Consider the following 14,153-nt stretch of genomic DNA (forward strand, 5'->3'; position numbering starts at 1 on the left):
CTTATGTTCCAGGGCTGAGTGTCAGAGCAAACGCTTCTCTTGCAATACGCTGCAAGGAAGAAAAACATGGAAGTGGAAGAGCAGATAAGGAGCCAAGGGGAAAGAGAGGCCCTAAGGCTGTTCTGAAAGTTGAGGAGCAACACAAGGAGGGCTGGAGCCTTCAAATTCCTCTTGGGTTCAACATCTGAGCTGACCCAACCCCTTTGCTCGGGGAGGAAACCCAGCCCAGCCCATCCTGCTGCAACAGCGGCCGTATGAATTTGCTGGAGCAGACAGGAGGGATGGTACGTGGAGGGACGGTAGGGTGAGCGATCTGCATTTAAATATGCAAGTAAATAAGTCTAATTATCCTTTGCGCCAGCAGAAGAGAGCAACACAACAGCTCTTCAGCTCTAGGACAGCTTTCTGCTTTAGTCCTGCGCTCACTGAGATAAGCCCAGACCTTGGAAGATGACCAGACAAAAAGCTGAGTCAAAAATCACGGCTGGCCAAAACAGATTAAAGGACTGTGTCACTTCTGGAAAACCCTTTCCCCACACCTTCCATCCTCGCAAAACAGAGACCCTGAAAATCCCTGGCCATTTTCTCACGTCTCAGCCGACCACCGCCGTCACACCTGGATGCACCTGAGCCCACAGCATCACTCGCATCCCCAGCAAGAGCCAAAGCTGCCGCCGAACTACAGCAAAAATCAAAATTTCACTGCTCGAACCGTTTCCCACCCGGGGACATGGGAAAGGGGATGACCGCCAGCTTTGCCGTGTCACACCGTCACCGGTGGGACAGAGGAGTCAAATCCCAGCTTCATTTTAAATCTGCATGAATTTACTACCTGTTTGATGGCAGGGTGTCACCTCTAAATCTCCCTGGGGAAGAAAATCAATCATTCAAAGGCATAAACGCCTCGGCATTCACATGGGTAAGGGGAGAAGCAAAAAGGCTGCGATTACACTTTTGCCACAACAAACCCCGGCTTTGCTCTCCGCCACCTCCACCCCGGCCTCGGGAGCGGTGGGCTCTGCCAAAGAAAGCTCTGGAAAACACAATCGCAGCAAATCCTCCTTGCAAATGTACGTGCAGGGCAGCCACCCCATCACTTTTGTTTTGCATTCCCGACGCATCCAACCCCTTCACCCGGAGAGAAATAACAACAGCAGCTCGCGGCAAGGAGTTTTCGCGCTCCGAATCCCCAAGGGGGTCTCTTCCTGGGGTGAAATAAGGGCACCCCTTTCTAGCCCGGGGTGGGGGGATGATGGGGGGGGGCAGAGGGATGTGCCACCCCCACCCACGCTGCGTTAAACATGGCAGCATCCGAAGGCTGCCCCACCCAAGCGGCCTAGGACGTGTGTCACCCGCATCCCACCACGTCCCCGGGATGCTTTGTCTCGGGGATGCTACCGGCCTGGGGTGCTGCGTGGGACTCTGTCGCACGTGGGGCACCCCACTCGCAGGTGGGGGCCCCCACCCGCGCCTGGGATCCTTGGGATGCAGCGATGCGGTCGGGATGCCGGTCCTTTGGGTTGGCCGCATCACGGCAACCAGGGATGTGCTCAGAAAGGACCAGCGTTGAATTGCGCGTCCCAGGGAAGCGAGCCAAACCTCTCTCCCTGCCGAAAACCAAGGTGGTGGGCGTCTCTGAATTTTGGGATGCGGGGCGGGGTGGGCAACACACTCGAACCTCCTGCAAACCCACCCCGATATAAAGGACCCCCGTACTCATTACCTGCACAGCACCTACTCACGCCCCATCCACGACACCCAGCGAGGTGGGGAATTTCAAGGACACCCCCCCGCACTATTTCAAAGCCTCATTCACCCAACTCCCAGGGTGGGATGTCCCTCCCGGGGACGGGCAAGAGGGGACCGCAGAAGGGCTGGCGAAGAGCCGGCAGGTTGCGGGGGGGGTTCGGGATGCTGGGGGGGGGTCTCTCACCTGTAGGACGAGCTGACCCCCGCCGCCACCTCCTCCTTGATCTGCCTGTTGAGAGCATCGGCGGCCGCCCTGCCTCCCCCCGGCTCCTCCGCCTTCTTGCGGCCCTTCTCTCTCCCCTCCCCGGCCCGCAGCGCTTTGGGTTGTTCATCCTCCCCGTCGGGGTCTTCCTCTTTCTTCTCGGACCCGAGGAGCACCTTCCGTCGCTTCTCTTGAGCCGGTTTCTCCGGGGAAGCGCGCTCCAAGGCGAGGACGGGGGAAGGTCCCGGTTTGGGGATCCAGGGATGGTCACCCCGCTTGGGGATGGGCCAAGCTCGGAAATCCTTCTGGTACTGGGTCTCCTTCTCGAAAGGTGTATCCGAGGGCTGGTACTCGCTCTTGGGTTTGCAGCTGGGCTCCGGTCGCTGGACCTTCCAGGGTTTGTAATCGTGGCGCATCACCGAATCGGCCGGCGGAGAGACGTGCGGGGCCGGGCCGGGCCGGGGAGGACCGGGAACCGCTTCCCCCGCCGCCTCCCCACCGGGCTGGGTATCGATGGGAGCGGCGGGGCGCGGGAGGGAAGCGGGGGCGGTGGGATGCTCGGTGGCCTCCGAGTATTTGGTGAAAACCAGCGGGACGGCGATGTCCGCTTTATCCAGCTGGTTCCAAAAACGAGCGATGCAGCAAGCGCGGGTGATGCAGGGCCACGCCATGGCGGCCCCCACCCCCCCCACCCCCCCAACCAAGACCTCCGGCGCCAAGGAGCGCGCCCGCTCCGCGCCCGTTTCCCCACCCGCTCCCACGGACCCACGCAGGGACCCGCGCAGCAGCGCGCAGCGCAGCGCAGCGCAGCGCGCCCCTGCGGCGCCGGAGGGGGCGGAGCCTGGCGGGGAGGGGGCGGGTGGGCGGGGCCGAGGGGAGGGCGTGGCACGGGGCGGGGAGGGGCGGGTGAAGCGCGAGCGCGTGCCCGTGGAAGCGCGCGTGGAGGGACGCGGGGGGGGGGGGGGCGGGGGAACGGAGCACGCGTGCAGGCGCGTGCAGGTGCACCCATCTGCGTGCACGCGCGCCCGCGCACGTGGGCGCACGCACGCACAGGCGTGCAATCGCACGTGCACACAAGTGTGCACACGCGAGCGCACGCATGCGCGCTGCACACGCGTACGAACACAGGAACGTATGCACACATGCAGGCACGCCTGCGCGTATGCACACACGTACACTCCCACCTGCATGCACACATACACACGCATGCACGCACAAGACGTGTGCACGCACGCACACGCACATACATACGCACGAACGTGGGCACACTCATGCACACAAATGTACGCACGCAAGTGCACACACGTGCGCGTGTGCGTGCACACAGAGCTGCACGCCTTCACACGTGTGCATGGACAATCACCTGCACACACAGAGTCACGCACACACGTGCGCACTAATATGTTCACACATGCGCGCACTCACAGACACACGTGCATACACATTTGCACACACGTGCACTCCCGCGTGCAAACAGGAACACAAGCAGGCACGTTGACACATGTTCATGTGTACCCCAGCGCACACACGTGAAACATACACAGACACTCTTGTGCACACACACACACACCTGCATACAGATGTGCCCTCAGGTACACGCACACACACACACACATGCATACACATACTTGCACATAGATGGACACGCATGCACACACACATGCACAGACACCTGCACATGTATATGTGTGCACACATACATGCTTGCGTGCACATTTATGCCTACCTACAGACAGACACGCATGCAGAGATTTGCACACACATTTATGTGCACGGACGCACTCGTGTGCCGATACACATATACACGCAGATGTACAGATGTGCAAGCACACATGTGCACGCAGACCCAGACCTCCCACCCATACACATGTGTGCGCACACACATGCACAGACGCGTGCACAGATCTTTACCGAGCTGCTGCATTGCCAGCCTGCTGAACCCATTTCCCCTCCCTGTGGGGTTTTTGTGGCTAAAGCCAAACCCACACGCGCGTGCACAGCCGTGCACATACACGCACACGCTTTATTCATTTATTTTAGCCGGGTTTTTTCATGTTTCATTGCAGGCTTGCTGCTGCAAAACCAACCCAAGCCCCCTCCAAGCCCCGTCTGCTGCAAGGCCGGCCGATGGCTGCCTCTTAATTCTTATTCCCAGGGCGGATTCACAACCCCAAATCCCAGCCCGTACTCCACTCCCCACCCTCCTTTCCAGCCTTGCCTCCACCTTCTCCCCTCCAAATTTCTTCACTCAATCCCTCCCTCCTCCATCCCTCCATCCTCCATCCCTCCATCCCTCCATCCTCCATCCTCCATCCTCCATCCCTCCATCCCTCCATCCTCCATCCCTCCATCCTCCATCCTCCATCCTCCATCCCTCCATCCCTCCATCCTCCATCCTCCATCCTCCATCCCTCCATCCTCCATCCCTCTATCCCTCCATCCTCCATCCCTCCATCCTCCATCCTCCATCCTCCATCCCTCTATCCCTCCATCCTCCATCCCTCCATCCTCCATCCTCCATCCTCCATCCTCCATCCCTCCATCCCTCCATACTCCATCCTCCATCCCTCCATACTCCATCCCTCCATCCTCCATCCTCCATCCTCCATCCTCCATCCTCCATCCCTCCATCCTCCATCCTCCATCCTCCATCCCTCCATCCTCCATCCTCCATCCCTCCATCCCTCCATCCTCCATCCTCCATCCTCCATCCCTCCATCCTCCATCCCTCCATCCCCCATCCCTCCATCCCTCCATCCTCCATCCTCCATCCTCCATCCCTCCATCCCTCCATCCTCCATCCTCCATCCTCCATCCCTCCATCCCTCCATCCTCCATCCCTCCATCCCTCCATCCCTCCATCCTCCATCCTCCATCCCTCCATCCTCCATCCTCCATCCTCCATCCTCCATCCCTCCATCCTCCATCCTCCATCCCTCCATCCTCCATCCCTCTATCCCTCCATCCTCCATCCTCCATCCCTCCATCCTCCATCCCTCCATCCCTCCATCCTCCATCCTCCATCCTCCATCCCTCCATCCTCCATCCTCCATCCTCCATCCTCCATCCCTCCATCCTCCATCCCTCCATCCCTCCATCCTCCATCCTCCATCCTCCATCCCTCCATCCCTCCATCCTCCATCCTCCATCCCTCCATCCCCCATCCCTCCATCCCTCCATCCTCCATCCTCCATCCTCCATCCCTCCATCCCTCCATCCTCCATCCTCCATCCTCCATCCCTCCATCCTCCATCCCTCCATCCTCCATCCTCCATCCTCCATCCCTCCATCCCTCCATCCTCCATCCCTCCATCCCTCCATCCTCCATCCTCCATCCCTCCATCCTCCATCCTCCATCCTCCATCCCTCCATCCTCCATCCCTCCATCCCTCCATCCTCCATCCCTCCATCCTCCATCCTCCATCCTCCATCCCTCCATCCTCCATCCCTCTATCCCTCCATCCTCCATCCCTCCATCCTCCATCCTCCATCCCTCCATCCCTCCATCCTCCATCCTCCATCCTCCATCCCTCCATCCCTCCATCCTCCATCCTCCATCCCTCCATCCTCCATCCCTCCATCCTCCATCCCTCCCTCTCCACCTGCATCTTTATCCTCTGAACCCAATAAAGTCCATTTTCAGCCCAACTACATCCACCTTCTGGTCCAACTCCATGAAGAAGACCCCAGATTCGAAGCTCGTGGGTCTTTATCGGCATGGCTGCGCTGCCACCGTTTCCACCAGGGAACATAAATCAGTAAAAATAAATAATAAAATAAATAATAAAATCCGTGATCCCAGTGCCTCCGAAATCCGTGCACTCCAATACTGAATTACAACAAGAAAAACCAATTCCCACCAGGCAGCGACTGCAGCTGCTGGGAGCGCAGTGAAAAGCAGGATTACTCCTGCCGGGATTGTTTCTTTAATCTAATGTTTTGTATCCCCTTTATTGAGTCTCGGACCCTAAGGGCTTGGGTTTTGGTTTGGTTTTTTGCTTGTCTTTGCCTCGATTTGCTTAATTTCATTCTTACCTGTAGGTAAATTGTGGAAACCCATTTTACGGATGGGATTGGAGCCCTCGCTGATAGGGATGGCTGAATGAAAAAGCCACCTTGGAGGAAAAAAAAAAAAAAAAAAAGACACCTAGAGGTGTCTATACACAGGCATTGCTTTGTCCCCAAGGATTGTATTGTCCCTGCTATTACATCCAGTCCAATTAAAAGGGGTGAATATAATTAAAGATTTAGGAAGCTCCCGAGCATCTCCTAGGTTGGGACAGAGCCACGATTTTCTGGGGCATCAATGCACTGCGTATTGCTTTTGTAAGCATGGTGGGTGCTCCTTAGCACCCATGATAGACGCGCTAATCACTTTTTAGGCCGATTTTTACCTTTAGAACCAGTATTATACGGGCACGTGGCTCTTGCTGCACTGCACCTTCCGTTTGCAGAAGTTAAAACCATCGGCTCATCCAGCTTGTGAAGCAAAGGTGAGAGAGTCGTCCCGAAACCGCTGGTGTCAGACCCCAGCCCTGCATTTCCACGCACGCTGCTTTCTGCACAGGACGACAGTAAACACCTTTTTACGCCCGATGGACTGTGGTATTAAAAAAAAAAAAAAGAAATATATGGGAACGGCAACAAGGAAAACTGGAAAAGTGTCACCCTACGATGGTGACCCAAGGTCTGCAAGGAAGACGTGCAATCAAAAGATCGCAGTGGGATCAAGCTTGTCGGCGGGTGGACCTCAAGGATGTGCTTATTTTTAAATACTCTCTGTAATTGCATTTATCTCAAAGCTGCCACGGTGATTTTTGAAGGCGTAAAACCCATCTTGGTCTGAGATCTGATGCCCACAGAGGCCCCGCACACGCTTGGGTGTTTCCTGCAGAAAACATTTTGAATTGCATCCGTGTCGCCGTTTTGGGGTTCGCTGCATTAAAGACCTGTTAGTGTAATTAATTGCTCTTAATATAAGGGGGAGGTAATATATTAGTGTGTTTCTGGTGGGTGCAAGCCCATACAAACCCATTGCAACAGCTCCCATTTGGGAGCTAAGGGGTGTCCCAGCTCTGCACCCAGCAGTGCCTTCACGCTGGGGTTTGCACAGCACCTCGCACCCATTTGGGGACTGGGGATTTCCACGTGCACAAACTGGTTTTGAACCTTTCTCTCAGCTTTCCCCATCTGCAAAGAGCCTGGGCTCATTTCATACAAAAACGCTCGGTCATGCACTACCTATCTTTTTTTTTTTTTTTTTTTTTGGTAAGAAAAGACATGGGCAAAACCGCTCTGTGAGGTTTTGCAGTGTCAGGAGACTCTTCACTGCTCTGCAGACATCAGGCAGACCTGGATGGAGTTAGAAGCTGCAGAACGGAAAAAATTGCTTAGCGTCTCCTGCAGTGAAACATATAGTTATATATAAATCTTGAAGCATGGCCGCTCATTCCCTTTCAGGAATCAGCTATGGAAATAATTTAATAGCTTACGTCAAGTAAAATCCATTAGCTCTAATCAGCCAAATTGACTTGCTGGCTGCAAACCTCTCTCAGAGAGGAAGGGAGTTAAATAAATAAAAACGTCTCTGTGTTTAAATTACAGCCACCACGGCAGAAAGCAGGAATAGCTTTCTCCTTCTCCAGCCTCTTCTGGGAAAAGGCCACGGTCGAGCGTGATGCCACGCGGTGGGACGTTGGTCTTGGGGATGGCCAAGGACACGAGTGTCGCTCAGCATCAGAGTGTACCAGTCTGGGGCACAATCCTGCCCAAAAGTTTGCATGATGCTAAGGGCACCATGGTGGAGTGTGAACCAGAGCGAGCCTGATATTTTGCAGCACCCAAAATCAGCATTGACTTTGGGTAGACGCCCCAGGCAGTGGTTCCCTGTCCCGTCCATGCTGGGATCCGCTGGCGTGGAGGCAGGGAATAGCTCCAAGCACCCCCTGTGCAATGATAGCCAGGATGTTTTGGGAGTTGATTAATAGGGGACCTGGGGAATCTTCTTCTCCTGGCATCCTCAGATGAAGCCAGGATGCCTTTCAGTCCAACTTAAGATACTGGAGACCATCCTGGGCCAGGTTTGATAGTCTCTCCTGCGTTTCGTGATGGCGTGAAGAGCACGCTTACTGCCCAGAAGATGTGAGTGGATGCTGCCACCATAAGAGCTCGCCCAGATTTATGTTTTTCTCTGCTGGATCTGATGATGAAGAGGGATCGGCTTGTTTTCTCGGACCCCCAGCTGACATCTCATCATGTGCTGCCTGTACACGTTCTCCCCGCCTCCCGTACACACAGATCCACCAATTATTGTAAGAAATAATGTTATGGCATTGTAGGAATGGTGTGGCAAAGCTCAGTACAAGACCTTATAGGAGGGGAAGGTGGTTTTATTTAGAAAAAAAAACCCTATACAGTGGTAGCCATCTCAAAGGGAGGCATCTGGCTCCTGGCTGATCACCGACCTTCCCGCAAGAGTCAGAGGAAAGGGATGGCAGCTCACCCCATTGCTCCCAGGAGATCACTGACAAGAGCTGTAATGAAGTGAAAATGAAGAAAAAAATCATAGCAAGGTGGAGCTGGTATAAGCCCCATATGTCCTTTGGAGCCTTTCTCCTCCGCTATAGAGGGACACTGGACATCAGCTTCATGGGCTAACGGTAAATAAGAGTCCAGCTCCAAAGCTGGACCTGGACCACACCTGGAGACCCCCGGTGAAGTGAGTTTAACTCCACACTGCCCCAGTTAGATGTAGGAAAGCGCTATTTACCTAGATTTATCTTCAACAGCACTGCTGCCTCTGCGTCCCTGCCATGGCAGGGCTGTCCCAGGCACTCACCCAGCTTTGCAGGCACTATCTCTGCACCAGTGACGCTTGTCTGAATTGCTCCTGTCCCCAACATGTATCACCACGGACGAGAGAACACGACAACACGGTGGGTGGCAACTTACAGGGGATTTTTTTAGTGGCTTCTCACATCTTAAATCATTTTATAATCACACACAACTGTTGGGAACGAAGATTTGCCTGGGGTGTTCTTGTTTTCCTTGTCAACTTTGTTTATGATTCATGTATGTTGGGAAGGTGCTTCAAGGCCAAATGGGACTGCAGCCAAAGAAAATCCATATCAGCACTGCATAAAGAGAATAATCGAAGTGCATGAAAAGAAGAATTCAACTGATAATTCAAGTACTGCAGAAGACATGAAATTCTGTAACAAAGATCACTGGTGTAAACCAGCCAGATTTCAGAGGTGATTTTGCAACAGGTAGAAGGGGGAGTAAAATCTGAAAGACTGCATTTTGAAAGAATTTGCATTAAAAAAAATAGCAGCAGGCAAAAATGGGCTTCTCTCACACCAGTGCTCTTACCCAGAGCTGGGGGCAGACAAAGATCAAGCTTGGTGCAATGGTATCACACAGGTTCGGTGTGGTGGGAAGATCCCCAACAAGGAGGACCTTGCAGGGGAGATGATACACTTACTGTGATGGGTCAGGAAGGAATGGGACTCAGAGAAACCACTGAACGACTACTAAAAAGATACCTTCAATTTCCTTCTGAGAATTTTGCCCACTAGTAGGGAAATTAGTTTGGTGGGAAGCTCTAGGAGTACATATGAAAGACTGAGAGGCTTTAGGGAAAAAAAGAGGGTTATTTATGATTAGAAGAGAAGAGCAGTGATCTGGAGAAAGCTTCCAGCTCTTCTGCCAGTGCATGAAGTCCCATAGGGTCTACATGTGGTGGGGCTTCAAGAAGGGACTCAACAAGGAGCCATGACAAATCTTCTCCTGGCAGGGCAAAGCAGGACAGCTATGCAGTGTCTTAGCTTCCCGTACATGCCACTGCATTGCCCCTTGCATACATCCCTTCAGGTCCCCCGTGTTAGGCTTTCTCAGCCCTGATCCTGGAGCGTGGCCAGGTCCCCATGTGCAACCTGCTCCACTCCTGAAGTCCCATGAGCACGCCCCATCGTGCTGACTTGCAAAGCTTGGCGATTTGCAAAGCCTACAGCTGGGTGACTCAGGGCTTTATGGGTTCCTCCTCCTACTTGGAGATGGACATTGATCAACGGAGTTGCAAGGGCCTCTGATAAAGGGATTACAGAGGACGACCTATTGAGGGATTAAAGGAACTTAATGTTCCCAGGCTAAACGCAAGCCGTAGGAGATCGGATAAATGACTATAAATACCTGAGAAGGGAAAAGCCAAGGAGAATGTAGTTGGAGCTATATTATGGGCCACATGTGTGCAAGCCCCTGAGTATGTTAGGAAATAAGGAAATGGTGAGAATCTTACAAAAAATGGAGAAAAATGAAGTTTTAAAGCCATGGAGGTGAGAATTAAGCAATCAGGGTAAATTAAATAGCAGCGAAATTTCCCAGGAGGTGCTAACATAGGACTTGTAGGGATTACTAGTGATCAGCACTGGGTGGTCCCTGCCATGCCTGCAATCACAGCTCAATGATGATCTCTCTCTGATGTTGCCAAGGAGAACGTCCACCCCAGCCTATCCGCAACTGAAACCCAAGTCAGCAAAGAGAACAAGAGAAGGAAAATGTAAAAGTGACCAGAGAAACATGAGGCTTCAGGAGAAATTAGATGAGCCTTTTGGTGGGTAGGTCCTGCCATGGAGAGGTTCATCTAAGGGCCCGTGAAGTTTTCTCTGCTGTTATCATTGCTCTCAAATAGCAAATCATCACCCAAGTCTAGACAGGGAGAGGTTGAATGACTTGCTGAAAGTTACACAGAAAGCCTGGGAATAAATCTGTATCTTCTCATTTCCCAGTAGAAATCCTTCCCATCCCATATAATCACTTCCCCCAGAGCAAGAAGAAGGGGACTGTGATACTACAAGGACAGATGCGATGTAAGGTAATACCCATAGCACGGTTCCTTTCTAGAAGGACACTGCAGGGTGCGGTGGTCCCTCACAGATGCGGCAGGATGACTCTTCACCTCCCCGTTTCCAGCCCAGACCCATGTGAAGTCACTGTAAAGCTGAAGTCCTTCTTCCTATTTTGACCTGATGGGTTTTATACCAGCCTAGCTCCATCATGAGATTGTTTTTTGGGTTTGGTTCTACTTCCTTCCAGTCCTCAAAGATGATCCCATGACTATTAAGAGTTGTGAAGGATGTTCCAACAGTAGCAAGACCCTTTAGTAAGGATGGGGTTGACCACGATGAGGCCAGGACCTATCTGCAATTAGTGCCAGAGCTGATGGATGCGCCTTTTTCGACTGTCACCCACATCTGCAGTTCCCCTGCCAGAAAGTAGATAGCGACAGGAAGAGAGAGCAAGAAAAAAGGAGCAGAGCAGGACAATGTGAGTGGCAAAGAACAAGGTGAGACCTTCAGAGATGGCTTCCTGCAGAGAAATGAGTGTCTGTCTGAGGCTTGGGTGTAGGCTGAGGTGCTAAGCTGGGCCAAAATAGGCCTTTCAGGTTCCTGCCCTTCAACCCCTCCTGCTAGATTAAAGTTGTCCTTGGAGAGATCCCAATACTTGCAGAGAGCAATTTGCCTCTTTCTGAGATAGCTAATATAAGTTAGATAAATTCACTGGGGAGGTTTGCGTTCCCTGCTGTGACTCTGCAGGGATCCTGGGCTGCGTAGTTTGGACTTCGGCATCCAACATTAAGATGCTGGAAGCCAGGTGAGATCATAGAGTGAGTTTGGATGGAAGGGGTCTCTGCTCAACTCCCTGGTCAAGGCCAACCAGATCAGGTTGCTCATGGCCACGTCCAGGTGAGGTTTGACTGTCTCCAAGGATGGAGATTCCGCCCTGCCTGTTCCAGGGTTTGACCACCCTCATAGGGAAAAACATGCTTCCTTGCATCTTATAGGAATTTCTTTTGTCCCAGCTTGGGCTGACACCTCTTGTCCCATCGCTGGGCATCTCTGAGGAGAGCCCAACTCTGTCTTCTCACCACCATCCCAGCAGGGAGCTGCAGAGAGCTGTATAAACCCTCTTTGCCATCACTCCCGCTACGTACACCCAGCTCTCAGCCTCTCTTTGCACAGCCCAAGCTCCAGCCCCGACCAGCTTGGTGGCCCCACGGGGCTCCCTCCCATCTGTCATGTTCTGCCTGATACTGAGGAGCCCAAACTGGATCCAGTGCCAAGATGGGGTGAGGAATCATTGCCCTGGCCATATTGTGGGCACTAGTAAGGGGTGGGTGAAAACAAGCCCTGTCCCAAGCCTGGGAGACCCACAAAGTTCTCAAGAACAAGAAATATATTGACCATGGTTGCTTTCTTCTTCATTTCCAAAGCACCAGGGGAGGCAGAGCGGGATATAGGGGCCCTGAACACTTTCCGAGTAGAGAAGGATCAGCTGGGGGCTGGAGGAGGTCTGTAGAGCCTGAATGGCTTCAGGATATCTGGCAGCACTCAGTTTTACCTCTTGATTCAACCATCTGTTGGTAACCAAGACCACCACGTGCATAAGGCTGACCTGGGTATCAGGACGTAGGCTGTAGAGATCAGGGCTCAGTATTTGGGCATGTCACCTACTGCTTAGCTAGTTTAGTACTTCAGAGACACAGCTGTGCTCTTCCCTAAAACAAGCCACAGGTTTTATTTTATCTACACACAGCAGGGAGATGCATCTCTCTCGGCTCCTCCTGACTCTCTGGAAATCTCTGATCCCTCTCTAATTTAAGCAGAAGATTTCAAAGCCCTCCATAAGTAGGTATTTTTCTCTCCTGATTTAAGGAAGTAGAAAGTCAAAAAGCAAATGGCATATCCACAGAAGAACAGGACATAAATATTTATTACCCAGCTGAGCCTTGCTTCACTCCTTGGTCAGCTCTTCCAAGGACCCAATTCGTTCATAACAAATCCAGAACACGGGGCTGTCCTTGTCGTAATAAGCCATAAGCAAATAGCTCAGACTCTTTGCAATAGAACTGCTTTGGGAACTGGCAATACAACAGCTCCAGGGCTTAGCCTGAAATTTCTGCGAGCAGAAAACGCTTCCCATGTGTCTGGGTGTCCCCAGGGCTCCGGTGTGACCCTTTGCACTCGCAAAAATCAAACGAGCTCCCTGGCATGGCTGGACTCTAGTGAGTGTAAGACTGCAGGATGGAAAACACCTTGAAACATCATTCCTGGACCAGGGATGTCCCTGCAAGGACTTTCCCCTCCTTGGTCCCACCGTGCACCTCCCTGACCGTGCTGGGGGTTGCACAGCCCAGGGAGACCAGGAGCCCTGGACGTGCTGATCTCCCCGCAGCATTTTGAAAATTGCTGGTGGTTTCTCACCAGGAAACATCTCGTCTCCAGGCAGCAGAGCTGAAAGAGTTAAAAGCCTCCTTTGCTTTCTCAAAGCAGACAGGGTCCTGACATTTGCAGCAGAAGACAAAGAATGGGGAGAGATTCAAGGGAGATCTAAGCCAGTTTCAGCTCAATTAAAGCAACCGGTGTCTTTAGGAAAAGAGCCCTTGGGGTTTCACCAGAGCCCTGTTATTACTAGCGACTCCGGAAAAATGGAGTCTAACAGATGTAAATTCCTCATAGCCCGGCATCTTCCTAGGGCCTGACAAAGAGGAGGGACTATTTTTCAGCTAACACCTCTGATTTGCATTTGCCAAGGGTTGTTTTTAGTTTTGTTCTGTAATTCTTCGGAGATTTGAAATGCCCCTTTGACAAGAGAGTGACGCCTTTGTATGCGTGCCGGTGCTTTAGCAGTGGATCGGCTTATTGTTTAATTCAGCCTGTTAGCGGTATTATTCTGTATCCTGGTTACAGCAAGACCCTTGGTTTTCTCAGGCCTCTCACGAGGTGATTTCTTTGTTTACCTGAGCGGCTTGTCAGTCCCCCTGAGGATTTTTTTCCCCAGGTTTCTGAATTTTTTTCCATCCAGTAAATTGCAGCTCTTTGCATGTGACTAGGCAGAGGTTCAGACCATGAACCTGCTTGGAGGTAGAAATGCGAAAGGGAGGTAGTATTTCCTTTCTCATACACCCACATAAACATATGCAAGGATGCACATGGACACTTGTCTGCCCCGTCCATCCATCCATCCATCCATCCATGTCCTGGCAGAGGCGTGAGGTTGCTCGTGTACCCCCGTGCTCAGCAGCGAAACACCCTCGCGTTGTTTGCCCACCTCCTTGGCTGAGACTGAAACCGATCCGCACCACATCACTTGCAAATACAAGTGACTTGCCCGTGCTTGTCCCTTCTGCTTGTCCTTCCCTGCC

General features: G+C 52.6%; 1 protein-coding gene across 1 annotated transcript in view; it reads right to left on the minus strand.

Moving 5' to 3' along the window:
• MAP6 (microtubule associated protein 6) overlaps positions 1–2,643 on the minus strand; it is a 43,341-nt gene extending 40,698 nt beyond the window's left edge. The window contains exon 1 of the mRNA XM_052812851.1: positions 1,934–2,643. Coding sequence (XP_052668811.1) covers positions 1,934–2,622 — 689 coding nt within the window. The 5' untranslated portion in view covers positions 2,623–2,643. The remainder of the gene's footprint in view (positions 1–1,933) is intronic.
• Between the last annotated feature and the right edge of the window lie 11,510 nt (positions 2,644–14,153).

The sequence above is a fragment of the Harpia harpyja genome, chromosome 17 (assembly GCF_026419915.1).
Source record: "Harpia harpyja isolate bHarHar1 chromosome 17, bHarHar1 primary haplotype, whole genome shotgun sequence".
Classification (NCBI taxonomy): domain Eukaryota; kingdom Metazoa; phylum Chordata; class Aves; order Accipitriformes; family Accipitridae; genus Harpia; species Harpia harpyja.